The 20,825-nt window shown below is 42.1% G+C and overlaps 1 protein-coding gene across 3 annotated transcripts in view; it reads right to left on the reverse strand.

Annotated features, from left to right (window-relative positions):
• Positions 1 to 18,026: 18,026 nt before the first annotated feature.
• The window catches only part of PDZRN3 (PDZ domain containing ring finger 3), a 242,894-nt gene continuing 240,095 nt past the window's right edge, over positions 18,027 to 20,825 (reverse strand). For all 3 annotated transcript variants that reach the window (XM_032149506.2, XM_032149507.3, XM_032754995.2), the window contains one exon: positions 18,027 to 20,471. In XM_032149506.2, coding sequence (XP_032005397.1) covers positions 18,906 to 20,471 — 1,566 coding nt within the window. In that variant the 3' untranslated portion in view covers positions 18,027 to 18,905. The remainder of the gene's footprint in view (positions 20,472 to 20,825) is intronic.

Consider the following 20,825-nt stretch of genomic DNA (forward strand, 5'->3'; position numbering starts at 1 on the left):
CTAAATAATAAGAGCCATCTATGACAAACCCACAGCCAACATAATACTAAATGGGCAAGAACTGGAACAACACAATGATGCCTATTCTCACCAGTCCTACTGAACATAGAGCTGGAAGTCTTTGCTAGAGCAATCAGGCAATGGAAAGAAAAGGCATCCAAACAGAAAAAGAGGAAGTCAAGCTATCTTCTTTTGCTGATGATATGGCTCTATACCTAGAAAACCTTTAAGACTTTACCAAAATGCTATTGTAACTGATAAATGACTTCAGTAAAGTTTCAAGACACAAAACCAGTGTATGAAAATCAGCAGCATTTCTTTCTTTCCTTTTTTTTTTTTTTGAGATGGAGGGAGTCTTGCTTTGTTGTCCAGGCTTGAGTGCAATGGCACAATCAGAGCTCACTGCAACCTCTGTCTCTCGGGTTCAAGCGATTCTCCAGCCTCAGCCTCCTGAGTAGCTGGGACTACAGGTATGTGCTGCTATGCCCGGGTAATTTTTGTATTTTTAGTAGAGATGGGGTTTCACCATGTGGGCCAGGCTGGTCTCGAACCCCTGACCTCAGGTGATTCACCTGCCTCGGCCTCCCAAACTGCTGGGATTACAAGTGTGAGCCACCATGCCCAGCCATCAGTAGCATTTCTATACACCAATAACCTTGAAACTGAGAGCCAAATAAAGAATGCAATTTTATTTATGATAGCTGAAACAGACAAACAACAACAACAACAAAATCTTAGGACTACATTTAACCAAGGAGGTGAGAGATCTCTACAAGGAGAACAACAAAACACTGCCAAAAGAAATCATAGATGACACAAACAAATGGAAACACATTTTATGCTCATGAATTGGAAGAATTAATATCCCTAAAATGGCTGTAGCACCCAAAACAGTCTACAGATTCAATGCTATTCCTATCAAGCTACTAACGTCATTTTTTACAGAACTAGAAAAATCTATTCTAAAATTAATATGGAACCAAAATATTGAATAGCCAAAGCAACCCTAAGCAAAAAGAACACAGCCAGTGTCATCACACCACCTGACTTCAGATCATACTATAAAGCTATGGTAACCAAAACAGCATGGTACTGGTACAAAAAGAGGCACATAGACCAATGGAATAGAATAGAAAACACAGAAATGAAGCTGAGCATCTACAGCCATCTGATCTTTGACAAACTTGACAAAACTAAGTGGGGAAAGGAATCCCTATTTAATAAATGGTGCTGGGATTGCTGGCTAGCCATAAGCAGAAGAATGAAACTGGACCCTTACCTTTCACCACATAAAAAAAATTAAGTCAACATGAGGTAAAGATTTAAATATAAGACCTCAAAATATAAGAATCCTAGAAAAAAACCTAGGAAACACCATTCTAGACATCAGCCTTGAGAAAGAATTTATGACTAAGTCCTCAAAACCAATTGTAACAAAAACAAAAATTGACAAGTAGGACTTAAGGAGCTTTTTCCCAGCAAAATAAACTATCAACAGAGTAAAGAGACAACCTACAGTATGGGAGAAAATATTTGTAAACTATGCATCTAACAAAAGTCTAATATCCAGAGTTGGTAAGGAACTTAAGCAATTGAACAAGCAAAAACCAAATACTATTTTAAATGGGCAAGACATGAACAGAGACTTCTCAAAAGAAGACATTCAAGTAGCCATCAAACATATGAAAAAATGCTATAAATCACTAATCATCAGAGAAATGCAAGTCAAATTCATAATGAGATACCATCTCATACAAGTCAAATGGCTATTCTCAAAAAGTCAAAAAACAACAGATATTGGTGAGGCTGTGGAGAAAAGGAAACACTTATACACCATTGGTGAGAATGTAAATTAGTTCAGCCACTGTGAAAAGCTGGCAATTTCTCAAAGCACTTAGAACTACCATTCAACCCAGCAATCCTATTACTGGATATATATCCAAGAGAAAATAAATTGTTCTACCAAAAAGACATATGCATGCATATGTTCATTGCAGCACTATTCACAACAACAAAGACATGGAATCAACCTAGGTACCTATCAATGGTGGGTTGGATAAAGAATATGTGGTACATACACACCATGGAATACTCCGTAGTCATAAAAAATGAGATAATGTCCTTCGCAGCAACATAGATGCAGCTGGAGGTCATTATCCTAAGCAAATTCATGTAGGAACAGAAAACCAAATACTACATGTTCTTATAAGTGGGAGCTAAACATTGGGTACTCATGGACATAAAGATGGCAACAACAGACCCTGGGGACTACTAAAGCATAAGGGACAGGGAGGAGTTGAAAACTATTGGGTGTACTATACTCAGTACCTGGGTGATGGGAGCAAGCACACACCAAACCTCAGCATCATGCAATACACCCATGTAACCTACACATCTAGCCCCTGAATCTAAAATAAAAGTTGAAATTATTTTCGAAAATGTCCACAAGACCTCTTTTAGGGAAAAAGAGTGTTACAGAAATTGTGATCCTATTTTTGTTAATAAACAGAAAAGCATATGCCAGCTTCCAAGAAATTACAGAAATGCTTTTTATTTTTTATTTATTTATTTATTTTTTTTTTGAGACGGAGTCTCGCTTTTTCACCCAGGCTGGAGTGCAGTGGCTCAATCTCGGCTCACTGCAAGCTCCGCCTCCCGGGTTCACGCCGTTCTCCTGCCTCAGCCTCTCCGAGTAGCTGGGACTACAGGCGCCCGCCACCACGCCCGGCTAATTTTTTGTATTTTTTAGTAGAGACGGGGTTTCACCGTGGTCTCGATCTCCTGACCTCGTGATCCGCCCGCCTCGGCCTCCCAAAGTGCTGGGATTACAAGCGTGAGCCACCGCGCCCGGCCCAGAAATGCTTTTTAAAGTGTTTTCTTGTGCAAGAAACTTCATAGCTTGCTCTCACTAAGGCATGAGGAAAAAACAAAAAGACTGCTTTTGTGAGGATTTAGATGGTCACTTGCTGTGACATAAGGACCAAGGCAGAGTGACCTCACAAGGCCACTCTCATACAATTGGTTTTAGGACTGTCATTGTACCCCTAAAAGAAAATCCAAAAATATTCACTTGTTTATTTGAGGTGGTACCCTCCACAATGAGTACTCAGCAGGCCACATAGATTTTGGTTGAGAGCACTGGCCTTGGAGTCCTGTGTGTATCCAGCTCTGTTGCTTGCTTTGCGTGAGACTTGGAACAAGTCCGTCAGCCTTGCAGAAGCTTGGCATCCTCATCTGTGCAAAGGCACACAACCTCAGAGGGGTTCCTAAGACCCAGAGGACATTCAAGAGCTTGGCTCAATGCTTGGCACATATTAGAGTGCTTGATAAATCTAGACAGATTGTTACTACCTGCTTCCAGGCACTTGACAGGTTCCCCTCAATTTTACTTGGCTTTTCCAGCCTTTGGGGACCACTCTGAACGGAAGATGGTGTAGTGAGAAAAGCACTTGACTGGAAGCAAATAACTGGGTTTCTCTATGCTTGTTTTTCCATAAATCCTCTGTATGACCTTCAGTACCACTTAGTCTTACTGTTTCTTTAACTTTAGGGAAAGTTAAGTTAGACTGGGAAAACTTCTGTGTCTCTAATTCTGTGACTGCATGGTCTAAGGACCAGATAAAACCTATCTGACTATCTAGTTCCACCTTCCAGGTAGAGGTCGGTTATCTGTGTGCCCTAGGCTAGAAGGGATCACTGGGGGACTAATAACAAAGAATTCTGTTTCTATTTGCTTCCTGATCCTGTTGCACTGGCTGATAGGCCTGCAGAAGGCTGTTATCAACAGTTTATGGTCACCTCAATGCCATGCTCTTATCAGCAGAGCTAATCACATTTTAAGCTTTTGAGTTTTTCTGCTTCGAATAATTGCTTGCTTTTACTGCCTAACAAATCTTTAAGTGATAGTTCGATTCTTTGTTGTGGGAGAACTGGTAGATAGTTCTGGAAAACTCCAGCTATTTCTGCCCCAGGGAGAAACCCATTAGGAAAAAAATGGCAGCAACAGACTTTTCTTTGCAGGGTGCTGTGGGCCTTGGCTCTGGCTGAGACTGTTTAGATGTTGGTGACATTGCCTTCTCTTGTGTGTCTCTCTTTAAAAAGTTATCAAAGTTCATTACCAGCATTTCCCAGCTAGTACCTTTATAAGTTGTTCTCAGAGATGTAATTGGATGTTGTGAAAAGAAATATAAAACCAAAGAAGTTTATAATAAAATTAGTGTTTATTTTTTGGTATTTGTAAAGTACCTTGTTATATTAAACACTAACACTTCTCATGTAGTTTAATCCAATGTGTCCATAATCTTTTCAGAATATGGAACCCTTTTGTAAATAATAACACTCCCTGGCATATTGGTGAACTAATATTTTGAAAAGAGTCAAGATTGTGCTGTTGGCCCCTTGAGCAGAGTTGAACCCTAAACTGTAGCTTCTATTTAGAAGAACCCTTGTAGAGGGTTCTGGATTTGACCACCAACCGCCCAGCTAAGATGCAACTGTATGAGTTCTCTTTGTTGAGGCTCACTCATTCTCCTGCCTTCCCTACCAGATTGTGTGCACCTTTTGGGGTGCTGTGAGAGATCTCTCTCCCCTGCCTCTTGGGCCTTTTTATAGCTGGGCCAGGCTTCCGGAATCAGATGTGAGGGATGTAGAACCTCCTCTTGGACAGCCCTCTTCCTGTTCTGCAGAACTGAGGTAGGCCAGTGGTCAAGCAGATGTTCCGGCCCCTAAAATCTTCTAACAATGGAAACCTAAGTCCTCTACTTCCTGTCAGGAGACTTGACACTCCCTGTCTCTACCCCAGCAGGCCCCAGCCTCTTTCCCCACATATTGACCCAAGGGTGGTACCTGTGCCTGACACTTTGAAACTGGCTCTGATTTTATTTCAGTTTTTAAAAATAGGCACTCATAAATACAGGCAATGACCCTATCGAGAGAAACTGAGAAGAATGACAAGAAACTTTAGAATAGGCTGGGTGCAGTGGCTCACGCCTAAAATCCCAGCATTTTGGGAGGCCAAGGTGGGCTGATCACTTGAGGCCAGGAGTTCGAGACCAGCCTGAGCAAGTTGGCAAACCCTGTCTTTACAATAAATTACAATAAATTTACAATACATTAGCCGGTTGAGGGGGCGCATGCCTGTAGTCCCAGCTACGAGGGGGATCGATTGAGCCTGGGAGGTCAAGGCTGTAGTGAGTGGTGATTGTATCACTGCACTCCAGCCTAGGCAACAGATTGAGACCCTGTCTCAAACAAACAAACAAACAAACAAACAAAAAACAGAAAACCACTTTGGAATAAACAGGCCAAGGCAGCATTGTGCCCCGTCCTCTGTTTGAGTATTAGTTGGTGAGGGCTACCATAACAAAGTAGTATCAGCTGGGTGGCTTATATAACAGAAATTTATTCTGTTGCAGTTCTGAAGGCCAGCAGGCTTAGATCAAGGTGTTGGCAGGGTTGGTTCCCTCTGAGGCCTGGGGGAAAAATCTATTGCATGCCTCTCTCCTCGTTCCTGGTGGTTTGCTGGCAAGATCTGGAGTTCACTGGCTTGTAGACACCTCCCTTCCGTCTCTGCCTTCCTCTTCACGTGGTGTCCTGTGTGTGTGAGTCTGTCTCCAAATTCCCCCTTTTTATAAGGATATCAGTCATATTAGGTTAGAGCAACTCCTAATAACTACATTGTAACTCGTCTACCACTGCAAAGACCCTATTTCCAAATAAGGTCACGTTCTGAGGCATGGGGTTAGGATTCCAACATATGAATTTGGAAAGGGGGCACAATTCACTTAATAATATTGAGCATTGGTGATCACCAGAAGGGTGATGATACCACAGCATCTCCCACTCCTCATGGAAAGCTGGAGGAAGGGAGCTGTAGACACTGCCTTGGTATGACCTGTAAGAGGCCCAGGTCATGTCTACATAGCACCAGATGCTTTGCATGTTTTGTATAACATTTGAGAACTGTTTTGGGTACCCATCTACTCTGCAACAACACTGTTATTTTATTTTATTTTATTTTATTTATTTTTTGAGACAGAGTCTTGCTCCGTTGCCCAGGCTGGAGTGCAGTGGTGTGATCTCAGCTCACTACAACCTTTGCCTCCTGGGTTCAAGTGAGTCTCCTGCCTCAGCCTCTCAAGTAGCTGGGACTACAGGCATGCACCACCGCGCCCAGCTTATTTTTGTATTTTTAGTAGAGCCGGGGTTTCACCATGTTGCCCAGGATGGTCTTGATCTCCTGACCTCGTGATCCACCCGCCTCGGCTTCCCAAAGTACTGCGATTACAGGTGTGAGCCACCGTGCATGGCCTATTTTATTTTATTTTATTTATTTATTTTGAGACAGAGTCTCTTGTTGCCCATGCTGGAGTGCAATGGCATGATCTCGGCTCACCACAACCTTTGTCTCTTGGGTTCAAGCAATTCTCCTGCCTCATCCTCCCAAGTAGCTGGGATTACAGGCATGCGCCACCATGCCTGGCTAATTTTGTATTTTTAGTAGAGACGGGGTTTTTCCATGGTGGTCAGGCTGGTCTCAAACTCCTAACCTCAGATGATCCACCCACCTCGGCCTCCCAAAGTGTTGGAATTACAGGCGTGAGCCGTGCACCCAGCCAACACAGTTATTTTAACAGAGCACACACAATAAGTTGAAAGCCTGAATAGATCAAAATTGCTGGTCATCACTCAAGTAAGAGTTCTTTCTGCCCTGCTGGCCTTCGGACTGGGACATCAGCTTTTTTCTTGCCTTCAGACTGAAGCTTGAAATACAGCTTATCCTGGGTCTTGAGCAACGACAGCTTTGGGACTGGAATTACACTGGAGAGGACCCAGACATCTCCTGGGTCTCTGTCTTGCTGACTCATCCTGAAGCTGTTGGGACTTGCTTGCCTCTATATCTATGCAAGCCAATTCCATGTAATATACTATTTCCAATAAATATTTTGGAAATATTTATATGTATTACATATATGTGTGTGTGTGTGTGTGTATATATATATATGTTTTAATATGTATGTATGTGTATACACACACACACACACACACACATACATTCTATTCATTCTGTTTCTCTGGGGGAAATCTAACCAATACATGGTCTAAGCCAGGAGTTAGCAAAGTATGGCCTACCAGCCAAATCCAGCCTGATGCCTGTTTTTATTTTTTATTGCCCGTGAGCTAAAAACGATTTTTACCAATGAATATTTGTGACCAATTTGATGACAGGGAACACTAACTTAGAACCTCAAGCAAACAAAATGTTATGCTTCTCGAATTCCATTCTTCTCATTAGAACTATATTACTCACAATTACGTTTATGTACTTTGCAATTCATCGATTTAAAAATTGTGAAAATTTATTTTCTTTCTTCTTGCGTAAATACCTATATAGCAGCTTTGATTTTGTCTCTTGGCTCCTGTATCCTATGTATGGTATTTACTGTTTGACTGTCTACAGAAGAAGTTTGCCAACCCTTTGTCCAAGTTGTGAGTATCTTTTTTTTTTGAAATGGAGTCTTGCTGTGTCACTCAGGGTGGAGTGCAGTGGTGCAATCTTGGCTCACTGCAGCCTCCGTCTCCTGGGTTCAAGCAATTCTCCTGCCTCAGCCTCCCAAATAGCTGGGATTACAAGTGCCCACTACGATGCCTGGCTAATTTTTGAATTATTAGTAGAGATGGGATTTCATTGTGTTGGCCAGGCTGGTCTTGAACTCTTGACCTCAAATGATCCACCTGCCTCGGCCTCCTGAAGTGCTGGGATTACAGGTGTGTGCAACCATGCCCGGCCTATTGTGGGTATCTTAATATCAACAGCATGATTATTTTTTCCCTTTTAAAAAAATCTCTTAATATTTGGCAGGTATTTTTTCATGTTAAAAACAAAATCAAGGAAATTTTCCCAGTGGGCGTAATTTAGAATAAAGCCTGCATTTTCTCCTAGCTGCCTCGTCCACATTTCTTTGGCTGACTGGCTTTGTGCATAGCCTGGCCTGGCCTGGGTCTGAATGATGTCATCTGCATCGGGCTGGACTTGGCTCCAGCTCCCTTGCTCTGGCTCCAGGAGGCTTGAATCACTACAGTGGAGTTTCTCTCTGCTTTTTCTCCTGTGCTGCCTTTCATCTGCTCTTTTTGATGCCGTCTTCAATTTGTCTTGGAGCGGTCTTTGTTTATTGTCTTGAAATGACGAGGACTGGGCTAGCTTCAGAATAAATTGTCGAAAGTCAGAGCTCCTGGCATGGAGCTCCTCCATGTTATGCCAGTTTTCCTTCCTTGCTCGCTGGGAGACACCTGGGAACCCCTTTGTCCAAGGTCGCTGAGAGTTCATCTTGACGGGAGAACAAGCCAGGCTCTGTAAATGATGCCCATGTCTGCAGCGTGGCCCTGGTTGGTGGCTTTACAAATGTGTAGCCAAACAAGAAAGGTAATTGTGTTCGGGGAAAAGACAAGTTTTTAACCAGATAGTTGAGTTAAGAGGATACCTACTCTGTTCCTTGGATAGTTAAGACTCCAGGTCCCAGGGTCAGAAATTGGACTCTTGATCTGCAAAGGGTGGATTGTCAGGCAGTCTGCTCCTGAAGAAAGTTCTTTCCCCAAGGCTTTGCATTTGCTGCCTTTAGTCAGCCTGGAATATTCTTCCTCAGACTCACTGCGATGATTTCTCCAACTTTTGGTCTAAGCTTAAATATTCAGAGAGTTCTCGGATAACCCAACTTAAAGTACCCACCTTGGTTCCATCCAATTGCTTGTTCATCTTTTTAACGTATTTTACAAAGTGCCTATTATATCTAGGAATTGTTCTAAAGTCTGACAGGAGGTTCAGTGATGGGGAGGGGGACCAGTCAAAACCCCTACTTAGTTTGGTATCCTGTATCCATTTGCGTCATCTGGAGGCTTGGGAAAACAGATTGCTAGTCCCCGTCCCCTGAGGGTCTGAATCAGCAGATCTGGGGCAGGACGTGATGGTTTGCCTTCCCAGCAATATCCCAGGTTATGCTGGTGCTAGGGCCCAGGAACCCAACTTTGAGAACAGTTGGTCTCATGGGTCATGTTCCTCTTGGTCCTATGCGTATTCCTACTCATGGTTTGCTATTTTGTCTTTTCTTTCTTTGTTTCCTTGTGTTGCTTTTCTGCCTCCCTTACCAGAAGAGGCAGTCTCTGAAGGGGAGACCATCTCTGCCTTGTTCTCATTGCATCCGGGTGCCCAGCACACAGTAGGTGCTTTATAAATACTTGAAGGGGTGAAGGTGGAAAGGCTGGCAGCAAGCAAAACTTCTCCTTCCTATCTCTCTGTATGTGCCTTTCTTCACTCAGCCGCTTCCATTTCCCATGGGAAATCCTGGCAGTAGGAACAGGCAGAACTTGGGTTAGCTTCTCATGCCCTCCTCAAAATCTTATGAGTTCTGTTACTGCAGAGTAAGCTAGGCTTAATGCCACAAGGGGTAATGTTATGGAGCAGGTGAGTAAGTAAATGAGAGTGAGAGGGAAGGATTCTAATAGGTCGATGCCCACAGCTATGGGATCGGTGGTGGGAGGGAAGGTTTTGCAGCCAGAGACCTTGTGGCATTTAAACATCCAGGCAATTTTTAAGAGTCCCAGAAATTAGGCAGTAAAATGACTCTTGTTGAGAGCTCCCTTCATGCCTAGGTTTTTTTAAGGCAAGAATTAACCCAGAGAACTCTGTGCCATGAAATCTCCCTATGAGGGCAACAAGAGGCATATCAATCAGCTGTACTTCCTTTCTCGAGACAGACCTCTTTCCCTACCACTTATACCAGAGCACAAAGTGTCTTTGGAACTCACATCTGGGCATCTGAAGGAATTTTTTTTTAAATTCCTTTGGTATCATTTGACACCATTTATAATTGATAGTTCCTCCAAGAGGTCTCAAAGAAGCCTTAATCCATGGCCTGAACAGTCTTCAGACCTAGGAGACATGGGCATAATTCATTTCCTGGGCACAAAGTTAATAAAAGCACTCGCAATGCAGACCAAGGACACCAGACTCATTTTGCCTCAGATCCATTCTGGCATCTAGGAGGGCTTTTATAAAAACTATGGACCCCCTGGGGTTGCAAATAAGATGTGGCATATATGTTCATTTCTTGAGTGACTGTACATAACTTTCAACAATGCTTGAGGCAATCGAGGCTCCCAAAAACCAAAGGGAATTTGGTTTGAGTTAGAAAGCATGATTTTTAAAAACTATTGTAATTAGGTACGTATACATAAAATAAAATTATATTTATATATAAAATATAATTTACCATTTAAACCATTTTTTAAGCACACAATTCGGTGGCATTGATTACATTTACAATATTGTGCAACTTTCACCACTACTTCCAAAATGTTTCATTACTGCAAACAGAAACAGACAATGCAGTTATTAATAATGATAGCAATACAAGAGGCAAGTCAATCAGCCATCATTAAACAACAACTGCATCCTCTCCTGCTGTCCCTGGTAACAACTTTTTAAACTTACTGTCTCTATGATATTTCGTATAACTGGAATCATACAATATTTGTCCTTTTATGTCTGGGTTATTTCACTTAGTGTAATATTTTAAGGTTCATTCCTTTTTTAAGGCTGAGTAATATTTCATTGTACGTGTATACCATTTTGTTTATCCATTTAACTTTCGATTGACACGGGTTGTTTACACCTTTTCTGGCTGTTGCGAATAATGTTGCAAGAAACATTTGTGTACAAATATCTGAGTCCCTATTTTCAATTCTTTTTCGTATATACCTACGAGTGGAATTGCTTGATCATATGATAATTCTATGTTTAGCTTTTTTAGGAACTTCCAAACTGTAATGTACAAGGGTTCCACTTTTTCCATATCATTGCCCACACTTATTATTTTCTGGTTTTTTTTTGATAGTAGACATCCTGGTGGGTGTTAGGTAATATCTCATTGTAATTTTTTATTTCCCTAATGATTAGTGATGTTGAACATCTTTTCCTGTGCTTTATTGGCCATCTGTATATCATCTTTGGAGAAATGTTCTTTACCTATTTTTTAATTGGGTTATTGTTTTGTTGAGATGGTCTCCTAATGCAAAATGGCTGGAGTTCTGTATGTATTCTGGATACTAGACCCTTATCAGATATATGATTTTCACATATTTTCCCTTCTATAGGTCGTTTTTTCATTTTCCTAATAGAGTCCTTTGGGGCATTAAAGTTTTTAATTTTGATAAAGTCCAATTTATCAATTTTTTTCTTCCATTGCTTATGCTTTTGGTGTCTTATCTAAGAATCCATTGCAAAATCCAAGGCCATGAAGATGAATGATGGCTTTTGGGATAGGAGATCAAGTCAACATTTATCATGTCTTTGCTTAAGATGGCACATTGGTTCTATAAATCCCTCCCAATTATATGAAAAATTGTGTGCATTCTTTGTAGCTTTCTCTGGAATTTTAAAAGAGTCTCTGTGTCAAAAATAAATAAGAAGGAAGCATTTTGGTATACTATGAATTACTGGTTGATTGCTTTGGGGTTCTGACTACTGACATTTCCCAAAGCATTAGTTGAAAGGCATGCTCACTGTATGGTAAGATTGTGAATATGCTAATTGAGTTTGGTTTTGGATCCATCATACTTGCAGGGCTTTTCGTGTAGGTTGAGGTATTCACTGAGCTCTTGTGTGTTTTAAAAAACATCATTAAATATTTGGCTTTGTTTCTAAATGCAAAACTGTGTACCAATGTACATACTCCTTTTTTTTTTTTTTTTTTTTTTTTGAGATGAAGTGTCGCTCTTGTTGCCCAGGCTGGAGCACGATGGTGCGATCTCGGCTCGCTGCAGCCTCTGCCTCCCAGGTTCAAGCAATTCTCCTGCCTCAACCTCCGGAGTAGCTGGGATTACAGGTGCCCGCCACCACGCCTGGCTAATTTTCGTATTTTTTAGTAGAGATGAGGTTTCACCACATTGGCCAGGCTACTCTTGAACTTCTGACCTCTGGTGATCCACCTGCCTTGGCCTCCCAAAGTGCTGCAGTTACAGGTGTGAGCCACTGCGCCCGGCCCCAATAAACATACTTCTTTTGGAATTATGCTTGATGTTGAATGAAGGGAATACACTCCAAGCCTGTTTTATAGATTGTACCTGTTGTTCATAAGGGAAACATCATGATGTCTTAGTATTACAGAAGTGTCCCTAGTCAGAAGGAGGAAAAAGCAGGAGAGTTGATGGACTAGAAATAGAAACAGGTCTCATTCCTGTAAAGACTGCCTCAAAAAGAGCCAGAAGTTTAGCAGCCAGTTTAAAAAATTGATATATATTAGTATTATATATATATTTATAATTGCACATATACTGGTTTATATTTGGTAAGCCTTCCCAACAAAGTGCCACTTAAAACATTGGTGGCTTGGAATCCAGAGTGTATGTGCCCATGTTCTTAAGGTAACGAAGTCCATAAATGTTTGTGACAAGGCCCGGTTTAAACTGGCAACTTCCAAAGACACAAGTCGTACTGCAAGTGGTACTTAGATTCTCATTTTTCGGTCAAAACTCAATCCCCTTTATCCATAAGACTCTCCTCCGAAACCCAACAGGCAGATTTTGTTTGTTCTGGTAACTGTTAAGCATTTATAAAACCCACATTCTATGTCTTAAATCCCCTGCATCTCAGAAAATGGCAAAGCTTAAATTATAGTTAGGAATTCATTTAGCTCCTGTGTGCTATCTGTGCCTCCAGTTCATGGGCACTGAGAAACTTCTTTATAAAGGTGGCTGTTTAGTGCCTGTGAAACCTTGTGGCCTCTGCTTACAATGCTTTGGAGATCATTTGTGGAAGGAAGATCTGATTGGGTGGCAGCAGGGATTGCAGAACCTTGCTCTTCAATGTGGAATCACCCACATTAATTTACACAGCAAGGTACAATTCAGGACAGGTATTTCACGGGGGTGGGTAAGCAGAGAAGCTGTGGTCCTCAAACCACTTAAATTGCCTTCTTCATTATGCATTCAATGGGACCATCTCATCAGATCAGGTACTTCTTCAGGGTGGTGGTGAGAACTGGTGGTAAAGACTGTAGCTGGTAAGCAAGGGAAAGGAAGCTCTCTTCCTAAGCTCCTGTGTGTTTCCTGGTGGATGATGGAAAATGGAGCCCTGGATTGGGAAATGTGTTCTATCTAGTGGTCAAGGTGGTTGACCTTGAAGAAGTGGATTGACAAAGCATGTTAAGTTTTCATCTGCTGTGGCATAAAAATGGGAAGTAACAGGGTTATAAACAGATTTAGTCCTGAGTAGAAAAAGGCAGGGCACAAAATAGTTACCAAAGGTCTCCAGATATTAGGCATCTGCTGACGTATATGAGCCTTTTTCACAGTGCCTGTCATGGAGGTGCTACTTCCAGCCCAGTGATTCATTGCGGTCAGAGAGAGATGGTTTTGCTTTTCCCCTCAGCCATGTACCAGCTGGTTGCTTTTCTAAGCCTTCTTTATTTCCTTATCCACAAAATAAGAACAATCCCACCCATCAGTTAGGCTGCTTATGGTTAAGGGAGTTAGCACATGTAAAAGACTTAGCACAGTTTCTGGCACATATTAGATGCTCAATAAAGGTTGGCCATAACAAATAGGTATTTATGGTCAAGTAGACAGTGTCATTCCTTCCTAGCTCCCTGTCTTTTCACACTCAATTCTCTCTATTCTCTTTGTCCATTGTTTTTGAGCTCAAGTCACACCTGTCTTTTTTTGTTTGTTTCAAATAGGCCACATCTCTCTCACTTCAGGACCTTTGTACCTGCTATTTTCTCTATTTAACTACCTTTCTCGTTAACTCACATTCATCTATTGGCTCTCAGATCAACCACAACTTTTTAAGGGAGACTCTCTGAAATCTGTGGCACTGGCTCTCCTATCTGACCCTTACTCTAATCTTGTTGATGCTTTATAAGTATTTGTGTGATGACTGGATTACTGTTTTCTTTCTCACCAGACTGCAAGCTCCAGAGACCTCCCCATGGCCCTAGATTGAGTATGCACATAGTAACTAGTGGATGAAGGAATCCGTGCTGGTTTCTGACATGGCTCCTGGATGCATAAGGTTGTCATAATTCCACAGAGCTGAAACTGCTAAGTCAAACCCACAATGTCTAGGAGACATGTAGTTCTCCAAAGAGAACTAAAAACACAATTCAATTACTTCCTAGTATATTTTTGAGAGACCCTGATGAGGTTTAGGGAGTTTCCTTTGGCTTTTGAGGATTTTAGCGAGACTTACTAATTGGTGAGCAAGTTTAAATTTGCAATAGCCTCAGTGAAGGAGGGATCATTAATTTCCCATTTTTCATTTTAAAGAGATGCTGAGTGCACAGAGGTCAGCATTCTGCCATTGAAAGGCAAAACCACATTATAGGCAAACCACATGTCCCTGTGGACTGTGCCCTTTCAGGATTAGTTGCAACTGAAAGCTAAAGAAAAATGAACCATTTAAGCAGAAAACCCCCATCTGAATGAAACTCAAAGAACGACATTTTGTTTTATAGCTGCTTTAGGGAATTCACATTTAATCAAAATTGAAGACTACAGCATTTGTCAGGAGAATTCTTGCATCTTATCTCAGTTTTAGTGACTTTCTTTTTAATTAGTTGATGCTCCACAGAAATCCTAAAATACTTAAAACCGAGAAACAGAAATAAAAGTGGGAGTCTCAATTGCTTGTGGCAGAATTGTGTTTGCTTCCTTGGTTTTGGGCAATGTTGCTAACAAGTAACCTGTAACCTACTTCTGAAGGCTACAAGTAGATAATTACTTGGTTAATTTTCATATTTCAGCTTATAGTCTTAATTAGTTCTCCAACTAGTATTCCTTAGGCGATGTATAATCCCACCTTATCATATCTGTGATTTTTGCTATTTGGGATCTCCTGTTTCCATTTAAAAGATGAAAAACTTAGCTTGTGGCCCCACATTACTAGATATCTATGCATTGTCATGTGTTCTTGCCGAGAGTTAGAATATTCTGCAATTTAGAACTCAAAGGGAACTGAGTGAAATGCTTGCTTACTTTGAAGTAATTTCTTTGTGATTATGAATATGTTACAAATATTAACCTAAACTGAACATACTTTGAATTGCTTCTTAGGAGGAGATGGAAGCACAGGTAAAGGGTTTGGTATTAGGCAGATGCCAATTCAAATCACGTCTTCATGCTTGTCTGGGCAAAGTTCTTAATCTGAGTCTAAACTATTGATAAAGCATCTGCTTCATAGAACTGCTCCAAGGATTTAGTGAGATGATGAGGGCAAGGGTTTAGCATGTACTTGCCCGATATTTTCTGTATCTGTGCTGCCCAATAGAAGTGTAATGCAAGCCACGTAGGTAATTAAAAATCTTCTAGCATTCACATTAAACAGTTAAACAGGTTAAATTAGTGATAACTATGTATTTTATTCAATCCAACATATGCAAAATGATTTCTATGTAAAAATTATCAAAATATTTTTCATTTTTAGATACAAAGTCATTGAAATCCATTTTCTCAGAACATTTCAATTTGGAGTAACCGCATTTTAACTGATTAATGGCCAGATGTGGCTAGTGGCTATGGTATTGGGCAGTGCAGCTCTAGATGGTCAAAACATTCTCATTTCCTTCCTTTTGTATTTTAGAATTAGTTTAAACCTGAGTCATCCAGCCAGTGGGGTGGCTGCTATGGAGAATCAGAAATCTGTATTCATCGTTCCTCAATTTACGTAGCTGTGAGAAAAACTGCACAATGACTGGAAGAGTATAGGTACTAGTGATTTGGTAAATTTTAATTGCGTTAAACAATATAGTTCTAATAGGAAGAAAAGTAGTCTTTGATATTAAAAGTAGGCATTCAAATCAAATAGTGTGCTATAAGACACAGATGAAATACAAGTCTGAGAAATAAACCTATAAGGCTATCAAATTCGGTTATTGTAAACTTGGCGTTCTTACATGCTTAGAGGGGATCTGTGAAAGGACTTTGGGGGCATGTGAAGTCTCTGATTATATGCACTTTTTAATGTATTATTCATTATAAGTACATTTTCTGCAGTTAGAATCTATAGCTTCCATCAGATCCTTCAATGGGTCCAAGAAGTGTAAAGTACATGCAGCCAGGGCGGTAGAAAGTCCTGTTACAGTGGACGTTCTGTTTACACAGAAGCTAGGGCTTTACATCAGTGAGAACAGAAGCTAGAAATTGTCTCATCACTATTACCCAGGAAAATTTTCATCCGGACCGCCAGCTCAGAAGTGAGGCACTTGGAGCTCATGCTTGTTGAAGAAATGGCAGATTCATGATTCCTCTTATGTTCACTCTGGGTCATCCACTGGTGAAATGCATCTGTTTTTTGGTTGAGGGCACATGATTTAATGCATTTAAGTTAACTGTGCACATGAGGACGATTCTTCAGAGTATGGGGTGCTAAGAATTGTGGAACCAGGTGTTGGGTTCTGAGTTCAAATCCCAGTTTGGTTATGAATGAGCTGAACTGTATTTCTGTGCCTCCCTGAGTGCCCTGTTCATTGATAAAGTGATGATTTCTAAGATCTCTTCCAATTTCTTTTAGAAGTTAATCGGCTAAATTAGATTTGGGAAGCCTCATATTACACTGCATGTTATGACTAAGTATATCTAGATGATAAAGTGATTTAAAAATAAGTTGAAATCAAAGGATCTAGAATTGGGTTTGAATGCATGCTATTATTTCCCTCTACTTTTTCGTAAGTGCACGAGCTGACCCCCAAATCCAGAGACATGTGGGGAGACCTGGTTAGAAACCCCTGTGCTTGACTGTTTAGGTTAAAGCTGTTCCTGTGGCCATGTAGCCTCCTCTGGCCTTCAGTGAGAACACACAAGGGGAGGAAAGCTATTTCCCCATATAAACTCATATGCCTTGCAGCAATTTATAATTCATCTGACTGATGTTTGTTCACTGTGAAACATTAACTAGGAAGACAGGGTATGAGGCGACATGGCTGGGAAAGGGTAGCTTCTCCTGGGAGGTAAGGATCAGATTTTGTGGCAAGTTAAAACTTGGAGAATATTGGAAAACCAAGGCCCTAATAGTACACTCTTTGCAAAAATTTCACCTTGGAGGGCTGATTAGAATAATGTAGCAGGTGTAATTATCTTAACAATGCCTGGTTCTGGAAGAGGTAATGAACAGACATCTTAATAATGAGGAATAAGTATTTCAGTGTTTTATTTTCATTGTTTTATTAAAAGCGTGACTACTAATTAGTCTCAAGATTCTGGCCCCAAAGGAGGGATTGTGGTTCGAGCAGGGTCTGTGGGAGAAATATATGCCTGAAATGCCTAAAACACCTGGTCATTTCCATCCAAATTCCATTTGGATTGGAGAGTAAACCAGATGTATGGCATCATGGCAAATAAAAATGACACCCTTCCTAATCCTATCTTTATCTTAATGTTTTTCAGTAAGTATTACAGCTGAAATTGGTGTAAACATTACAATCAATCAGGAAACAATTTGTAGCAAATTCATTATTTAGGATCCTGGTGGTTGCAGTAGTCAGAAAGATACCAGATTTGAAGCCCACCCCGTTTGGTGACCCCTGTTATTCTGTGAAAATATTGCCTGATTTGCAGATGCATCTTAGAAATGGAAAGCTGGACCTAGCCACCCGGAGTTGTTAGTTACTACTGACAGGCAGTAATGGTTGCAATAAACGAAAGAGATTTCACTGTAAACATGACCCTGATTGATAAACTTGCTCATAGCTATTCTTGTTTATAGGATATTGGGCCAGGTTGAAACTTTCTGTGAGACAGGCAGTCAGAATGCAGGGTTGTATGGTAAATTTGACCCTGTATTCTTCACTGCTAGACCTTGGCTTTATATCCATCATTAGGTCTGAGGCTGAATGTGAAGACATCAGATGGTCGAAAATATTTAAATCCTTCCAAAGTAGCATGTAATATAACCACAACCAAGGGAAAAGAAGCAAACACTGCAAAAGGCTTTTATTTTATAGGCACCACTGCAAAATGAGGAATCACATCAAAACATATCAAATAGAAAATAATAATTTATTTTAACTTCATTTTACTGTTTGTAACTAATCATGATTTTGTGAACTTGCCTGTATAAGTCTGTACGTTCAAATCTACAAAGCAAAAGTTTACTACAGTGAGCACTTAAAATTCCACAAACCGTCTCCATCCACAACTTTCCTGTACATGCAAATTCTTTCAATGGGCTGCAATATTTGCAAACATGCTTTAAACTTCCATAAAGCTGCAAGATATTTTGCTTTCTGCTAAAACCTTTACACTGTCTTGGGAACCTTAACCAGGAAAATGTTTAAATGTATATCCCAACTCTAAACGAACGCTGCCCGTTTGGTTATATGTATTAAATCGTTAACCACCGGGTTGGGTGGTTTTGAGTTGAAACCTTCACCTAAATAACAATATCTTAACGGTCACGCATATGAAACACATTCAGTAACGTAACATTATAAAATAGGGTTCCATTAAAAATACATACTGGCAGTTGTATTTGTGTTTTAGGCAGGAAAAAAAAGCGTGTTTAACTTTTTTATATGAATATAGTTTAAACAAATTATTCTGTGAAAGTATGCTTAATAAAAGATCTTTCTGAAATTTAAACAACACTTTATGTAAAAGGGTACAGGTAGAAAAGTACAATTGCTATTTGAAAAAAGCTCTGTTTGTTAATATTGCCTTCCAAGATAGTAAGGGTGTTTTTTCTCTCTCTTCCCTTAAAATAGACCTATGACACCCAGAGTTGTAGGGTTTGCAAATTTGGACTATAAACATGAAGACCGTACTTATCGTATATACAAAAACTTGCCGCATTGAACGAGGCAGGAATTTCTACCCCAGTGGTAGTGGTCTCTTTTATGTACATAATGCAGAAGTGAAAATTATACAGTAGTCACCGATAGGAAGGAATTGTATACTCTAGTGCCGTCCGGGGATTTTGTGCCGTGGGTTAAGAGTTCTTGGATCGTCATCCAGTTATCGAAGATTTTTTTATTCCTCTTCTTCATCATCTTTTTGTGGCTCAGTTCGAGAATGTTCATCTCCTTCCTGTCGTCGGCTGCTTGCTGCTCCTTGAGACAATCCAACCTGCTCTGCATCATGAACTCGCGCCGCCGCCGCTGCTCCTTGGCCTTCACCAGGTGCTGCTTCCTCTCCTCCTTGCTCCAGTAGCGCCCCATCTTCATCTCGCTCACCGCGTCGTCGTCGGTGGTCATGCCGCTGCGCTCTTCCCGGATCTTCAGGGCGCGCTCTCGCAGCAGGCGGTCCCGCACGGGCCTCTTGGTGATGTAGCGTGTCCCGTCACTGCGGATCTTCACCTTCCACTCCATGCGCGGCTCCGACGGGGTGGGAGAGCTCAGGTCCTTGCACATGCTCACCAGGCTCATCTGGCTTTGCGCGTACTCCACGGCCGACTTCTGCTGGATCAGCTGCATGTAGCTCTGGTAGTGCTGGGCGTGCGCCGGGATGTGCGCGTGCTTGTATGGGGAGTGGTGGTAGGATGGCAGGTAGGCGCTGCCCAGCTTTTGGCTGGGCGTGGGGCTCCGGCTCCCGTCGCTGGCTCTCCGCTCTTTGCTTTCCAGGGGCTGGTTGGGGTCCAGCTCCTTCAGGGACGGGCTATAGGTAGGGGTGCCCACTTCGGGATCTTCCGTGATGGAGAGCAGATTCTTGGAGGCTGGCCCGTAGGCTTCCGTGGGCCCCACAGCCCCTTCGCTGCTCGGGCAGCTGATGCCCTCCGCCGCTCTCCTCAAGGAGTTGTCGGGGGAGATCTCCAGGGTGAGCGGGGTGCTGCGGCAGCTCTCGCCTGTGTTGTAGGCACTCGAGCTGTCCTTGTCGGATTTCTCCGGGAGCTCGGTGATGTCTGAGAGCTCGTGCCTGCGCACGTCGATGCTGGTGTTGTAGTTGCGGAAGCCGCTGTTGTGCAGCATCCAGGACTCGCGGTACTGCTCCTTGAGCTGCTGCATCTTGTGGGCGCGCACGATGCTCAGGCACTCCAGCTCGATGCTGCGCAGCTCCTCGTTCAGCAGCTCCAGCTCCTTGTCCACGCTCTCAGGGTCACTCTTGCCGGCGTCCAGGGGGCCGCTAGGGTAGTACAGGCCGTAAGGGGTGGCGCTCTTCACCTGGCACTTGAGCTCCAGGAGCTCGCGGAAGCGCTCGCACTCGTCCACCGGGATCCCCAGGTAGTCGGCGTCCGTGCAGTCGGCCGAAATGAAGGACTCGTTGCTGAAGGGCAGGTCGCCGCTGCCCAAGGTGTCCTGGCTGCAGGTGAACTTCCTCTGCCCCGCCAGCGGGTTGGAGGATGCGGTGGCGTCGTCGCCGTTGTTCTCTTGCTCCGAGCTCTCGTCATTGCGGGTGCTCTCGTCGGTCCGCCCCACACCGCTGTCCTTCTCGTGCTGGTTGGACAAGATGGTGGCTGTATCTGTGGTCCCACCGTCTTCGTCGTGCTTCTTCTGCATAAAAACAAGAACAAAGGGTCACAGTGAGGGAGGCCTGCGCAGCAGGTACTCAGGTTTGATCTTTCCTTGTAGTGTTTCTGGATAGGGCAAGCTGTACATTTATAAGGCCAAGGGACAGCATCTGACAGTAGGACCGCGTCAAGAGCGTGGGCCTTAGCCACACCTACCCATATCTACCTGGGCAAGTCACTTATTCTTGTTCTTGTCCTCAGTTTTGTAAAATGAGGATAATAATAGTCACTTTATCTCAATGAATGATTCTGTTAAATGAATCAGTACACAGGTAGAAGGATGTATAAAGGTCCTTGGTTAGCTCATACGGGATTCAGTAAGTAAGTGGCTCATTAA

Source organism: Hylobates moloch, unplaced genomic scaffold, assembly GCF_009828535.3.
Source record: "Hylobates moloch isolate HMO894 unplaced genomic scaffold, HMol_V3 SCAFFOLD_4, whole genome shotgun sequence".
NCBI lineage: Eukaryota > Metazoa > Chordata > Mammalia > Primates > Hylobatidae > Hylobates > Hylobates moloch.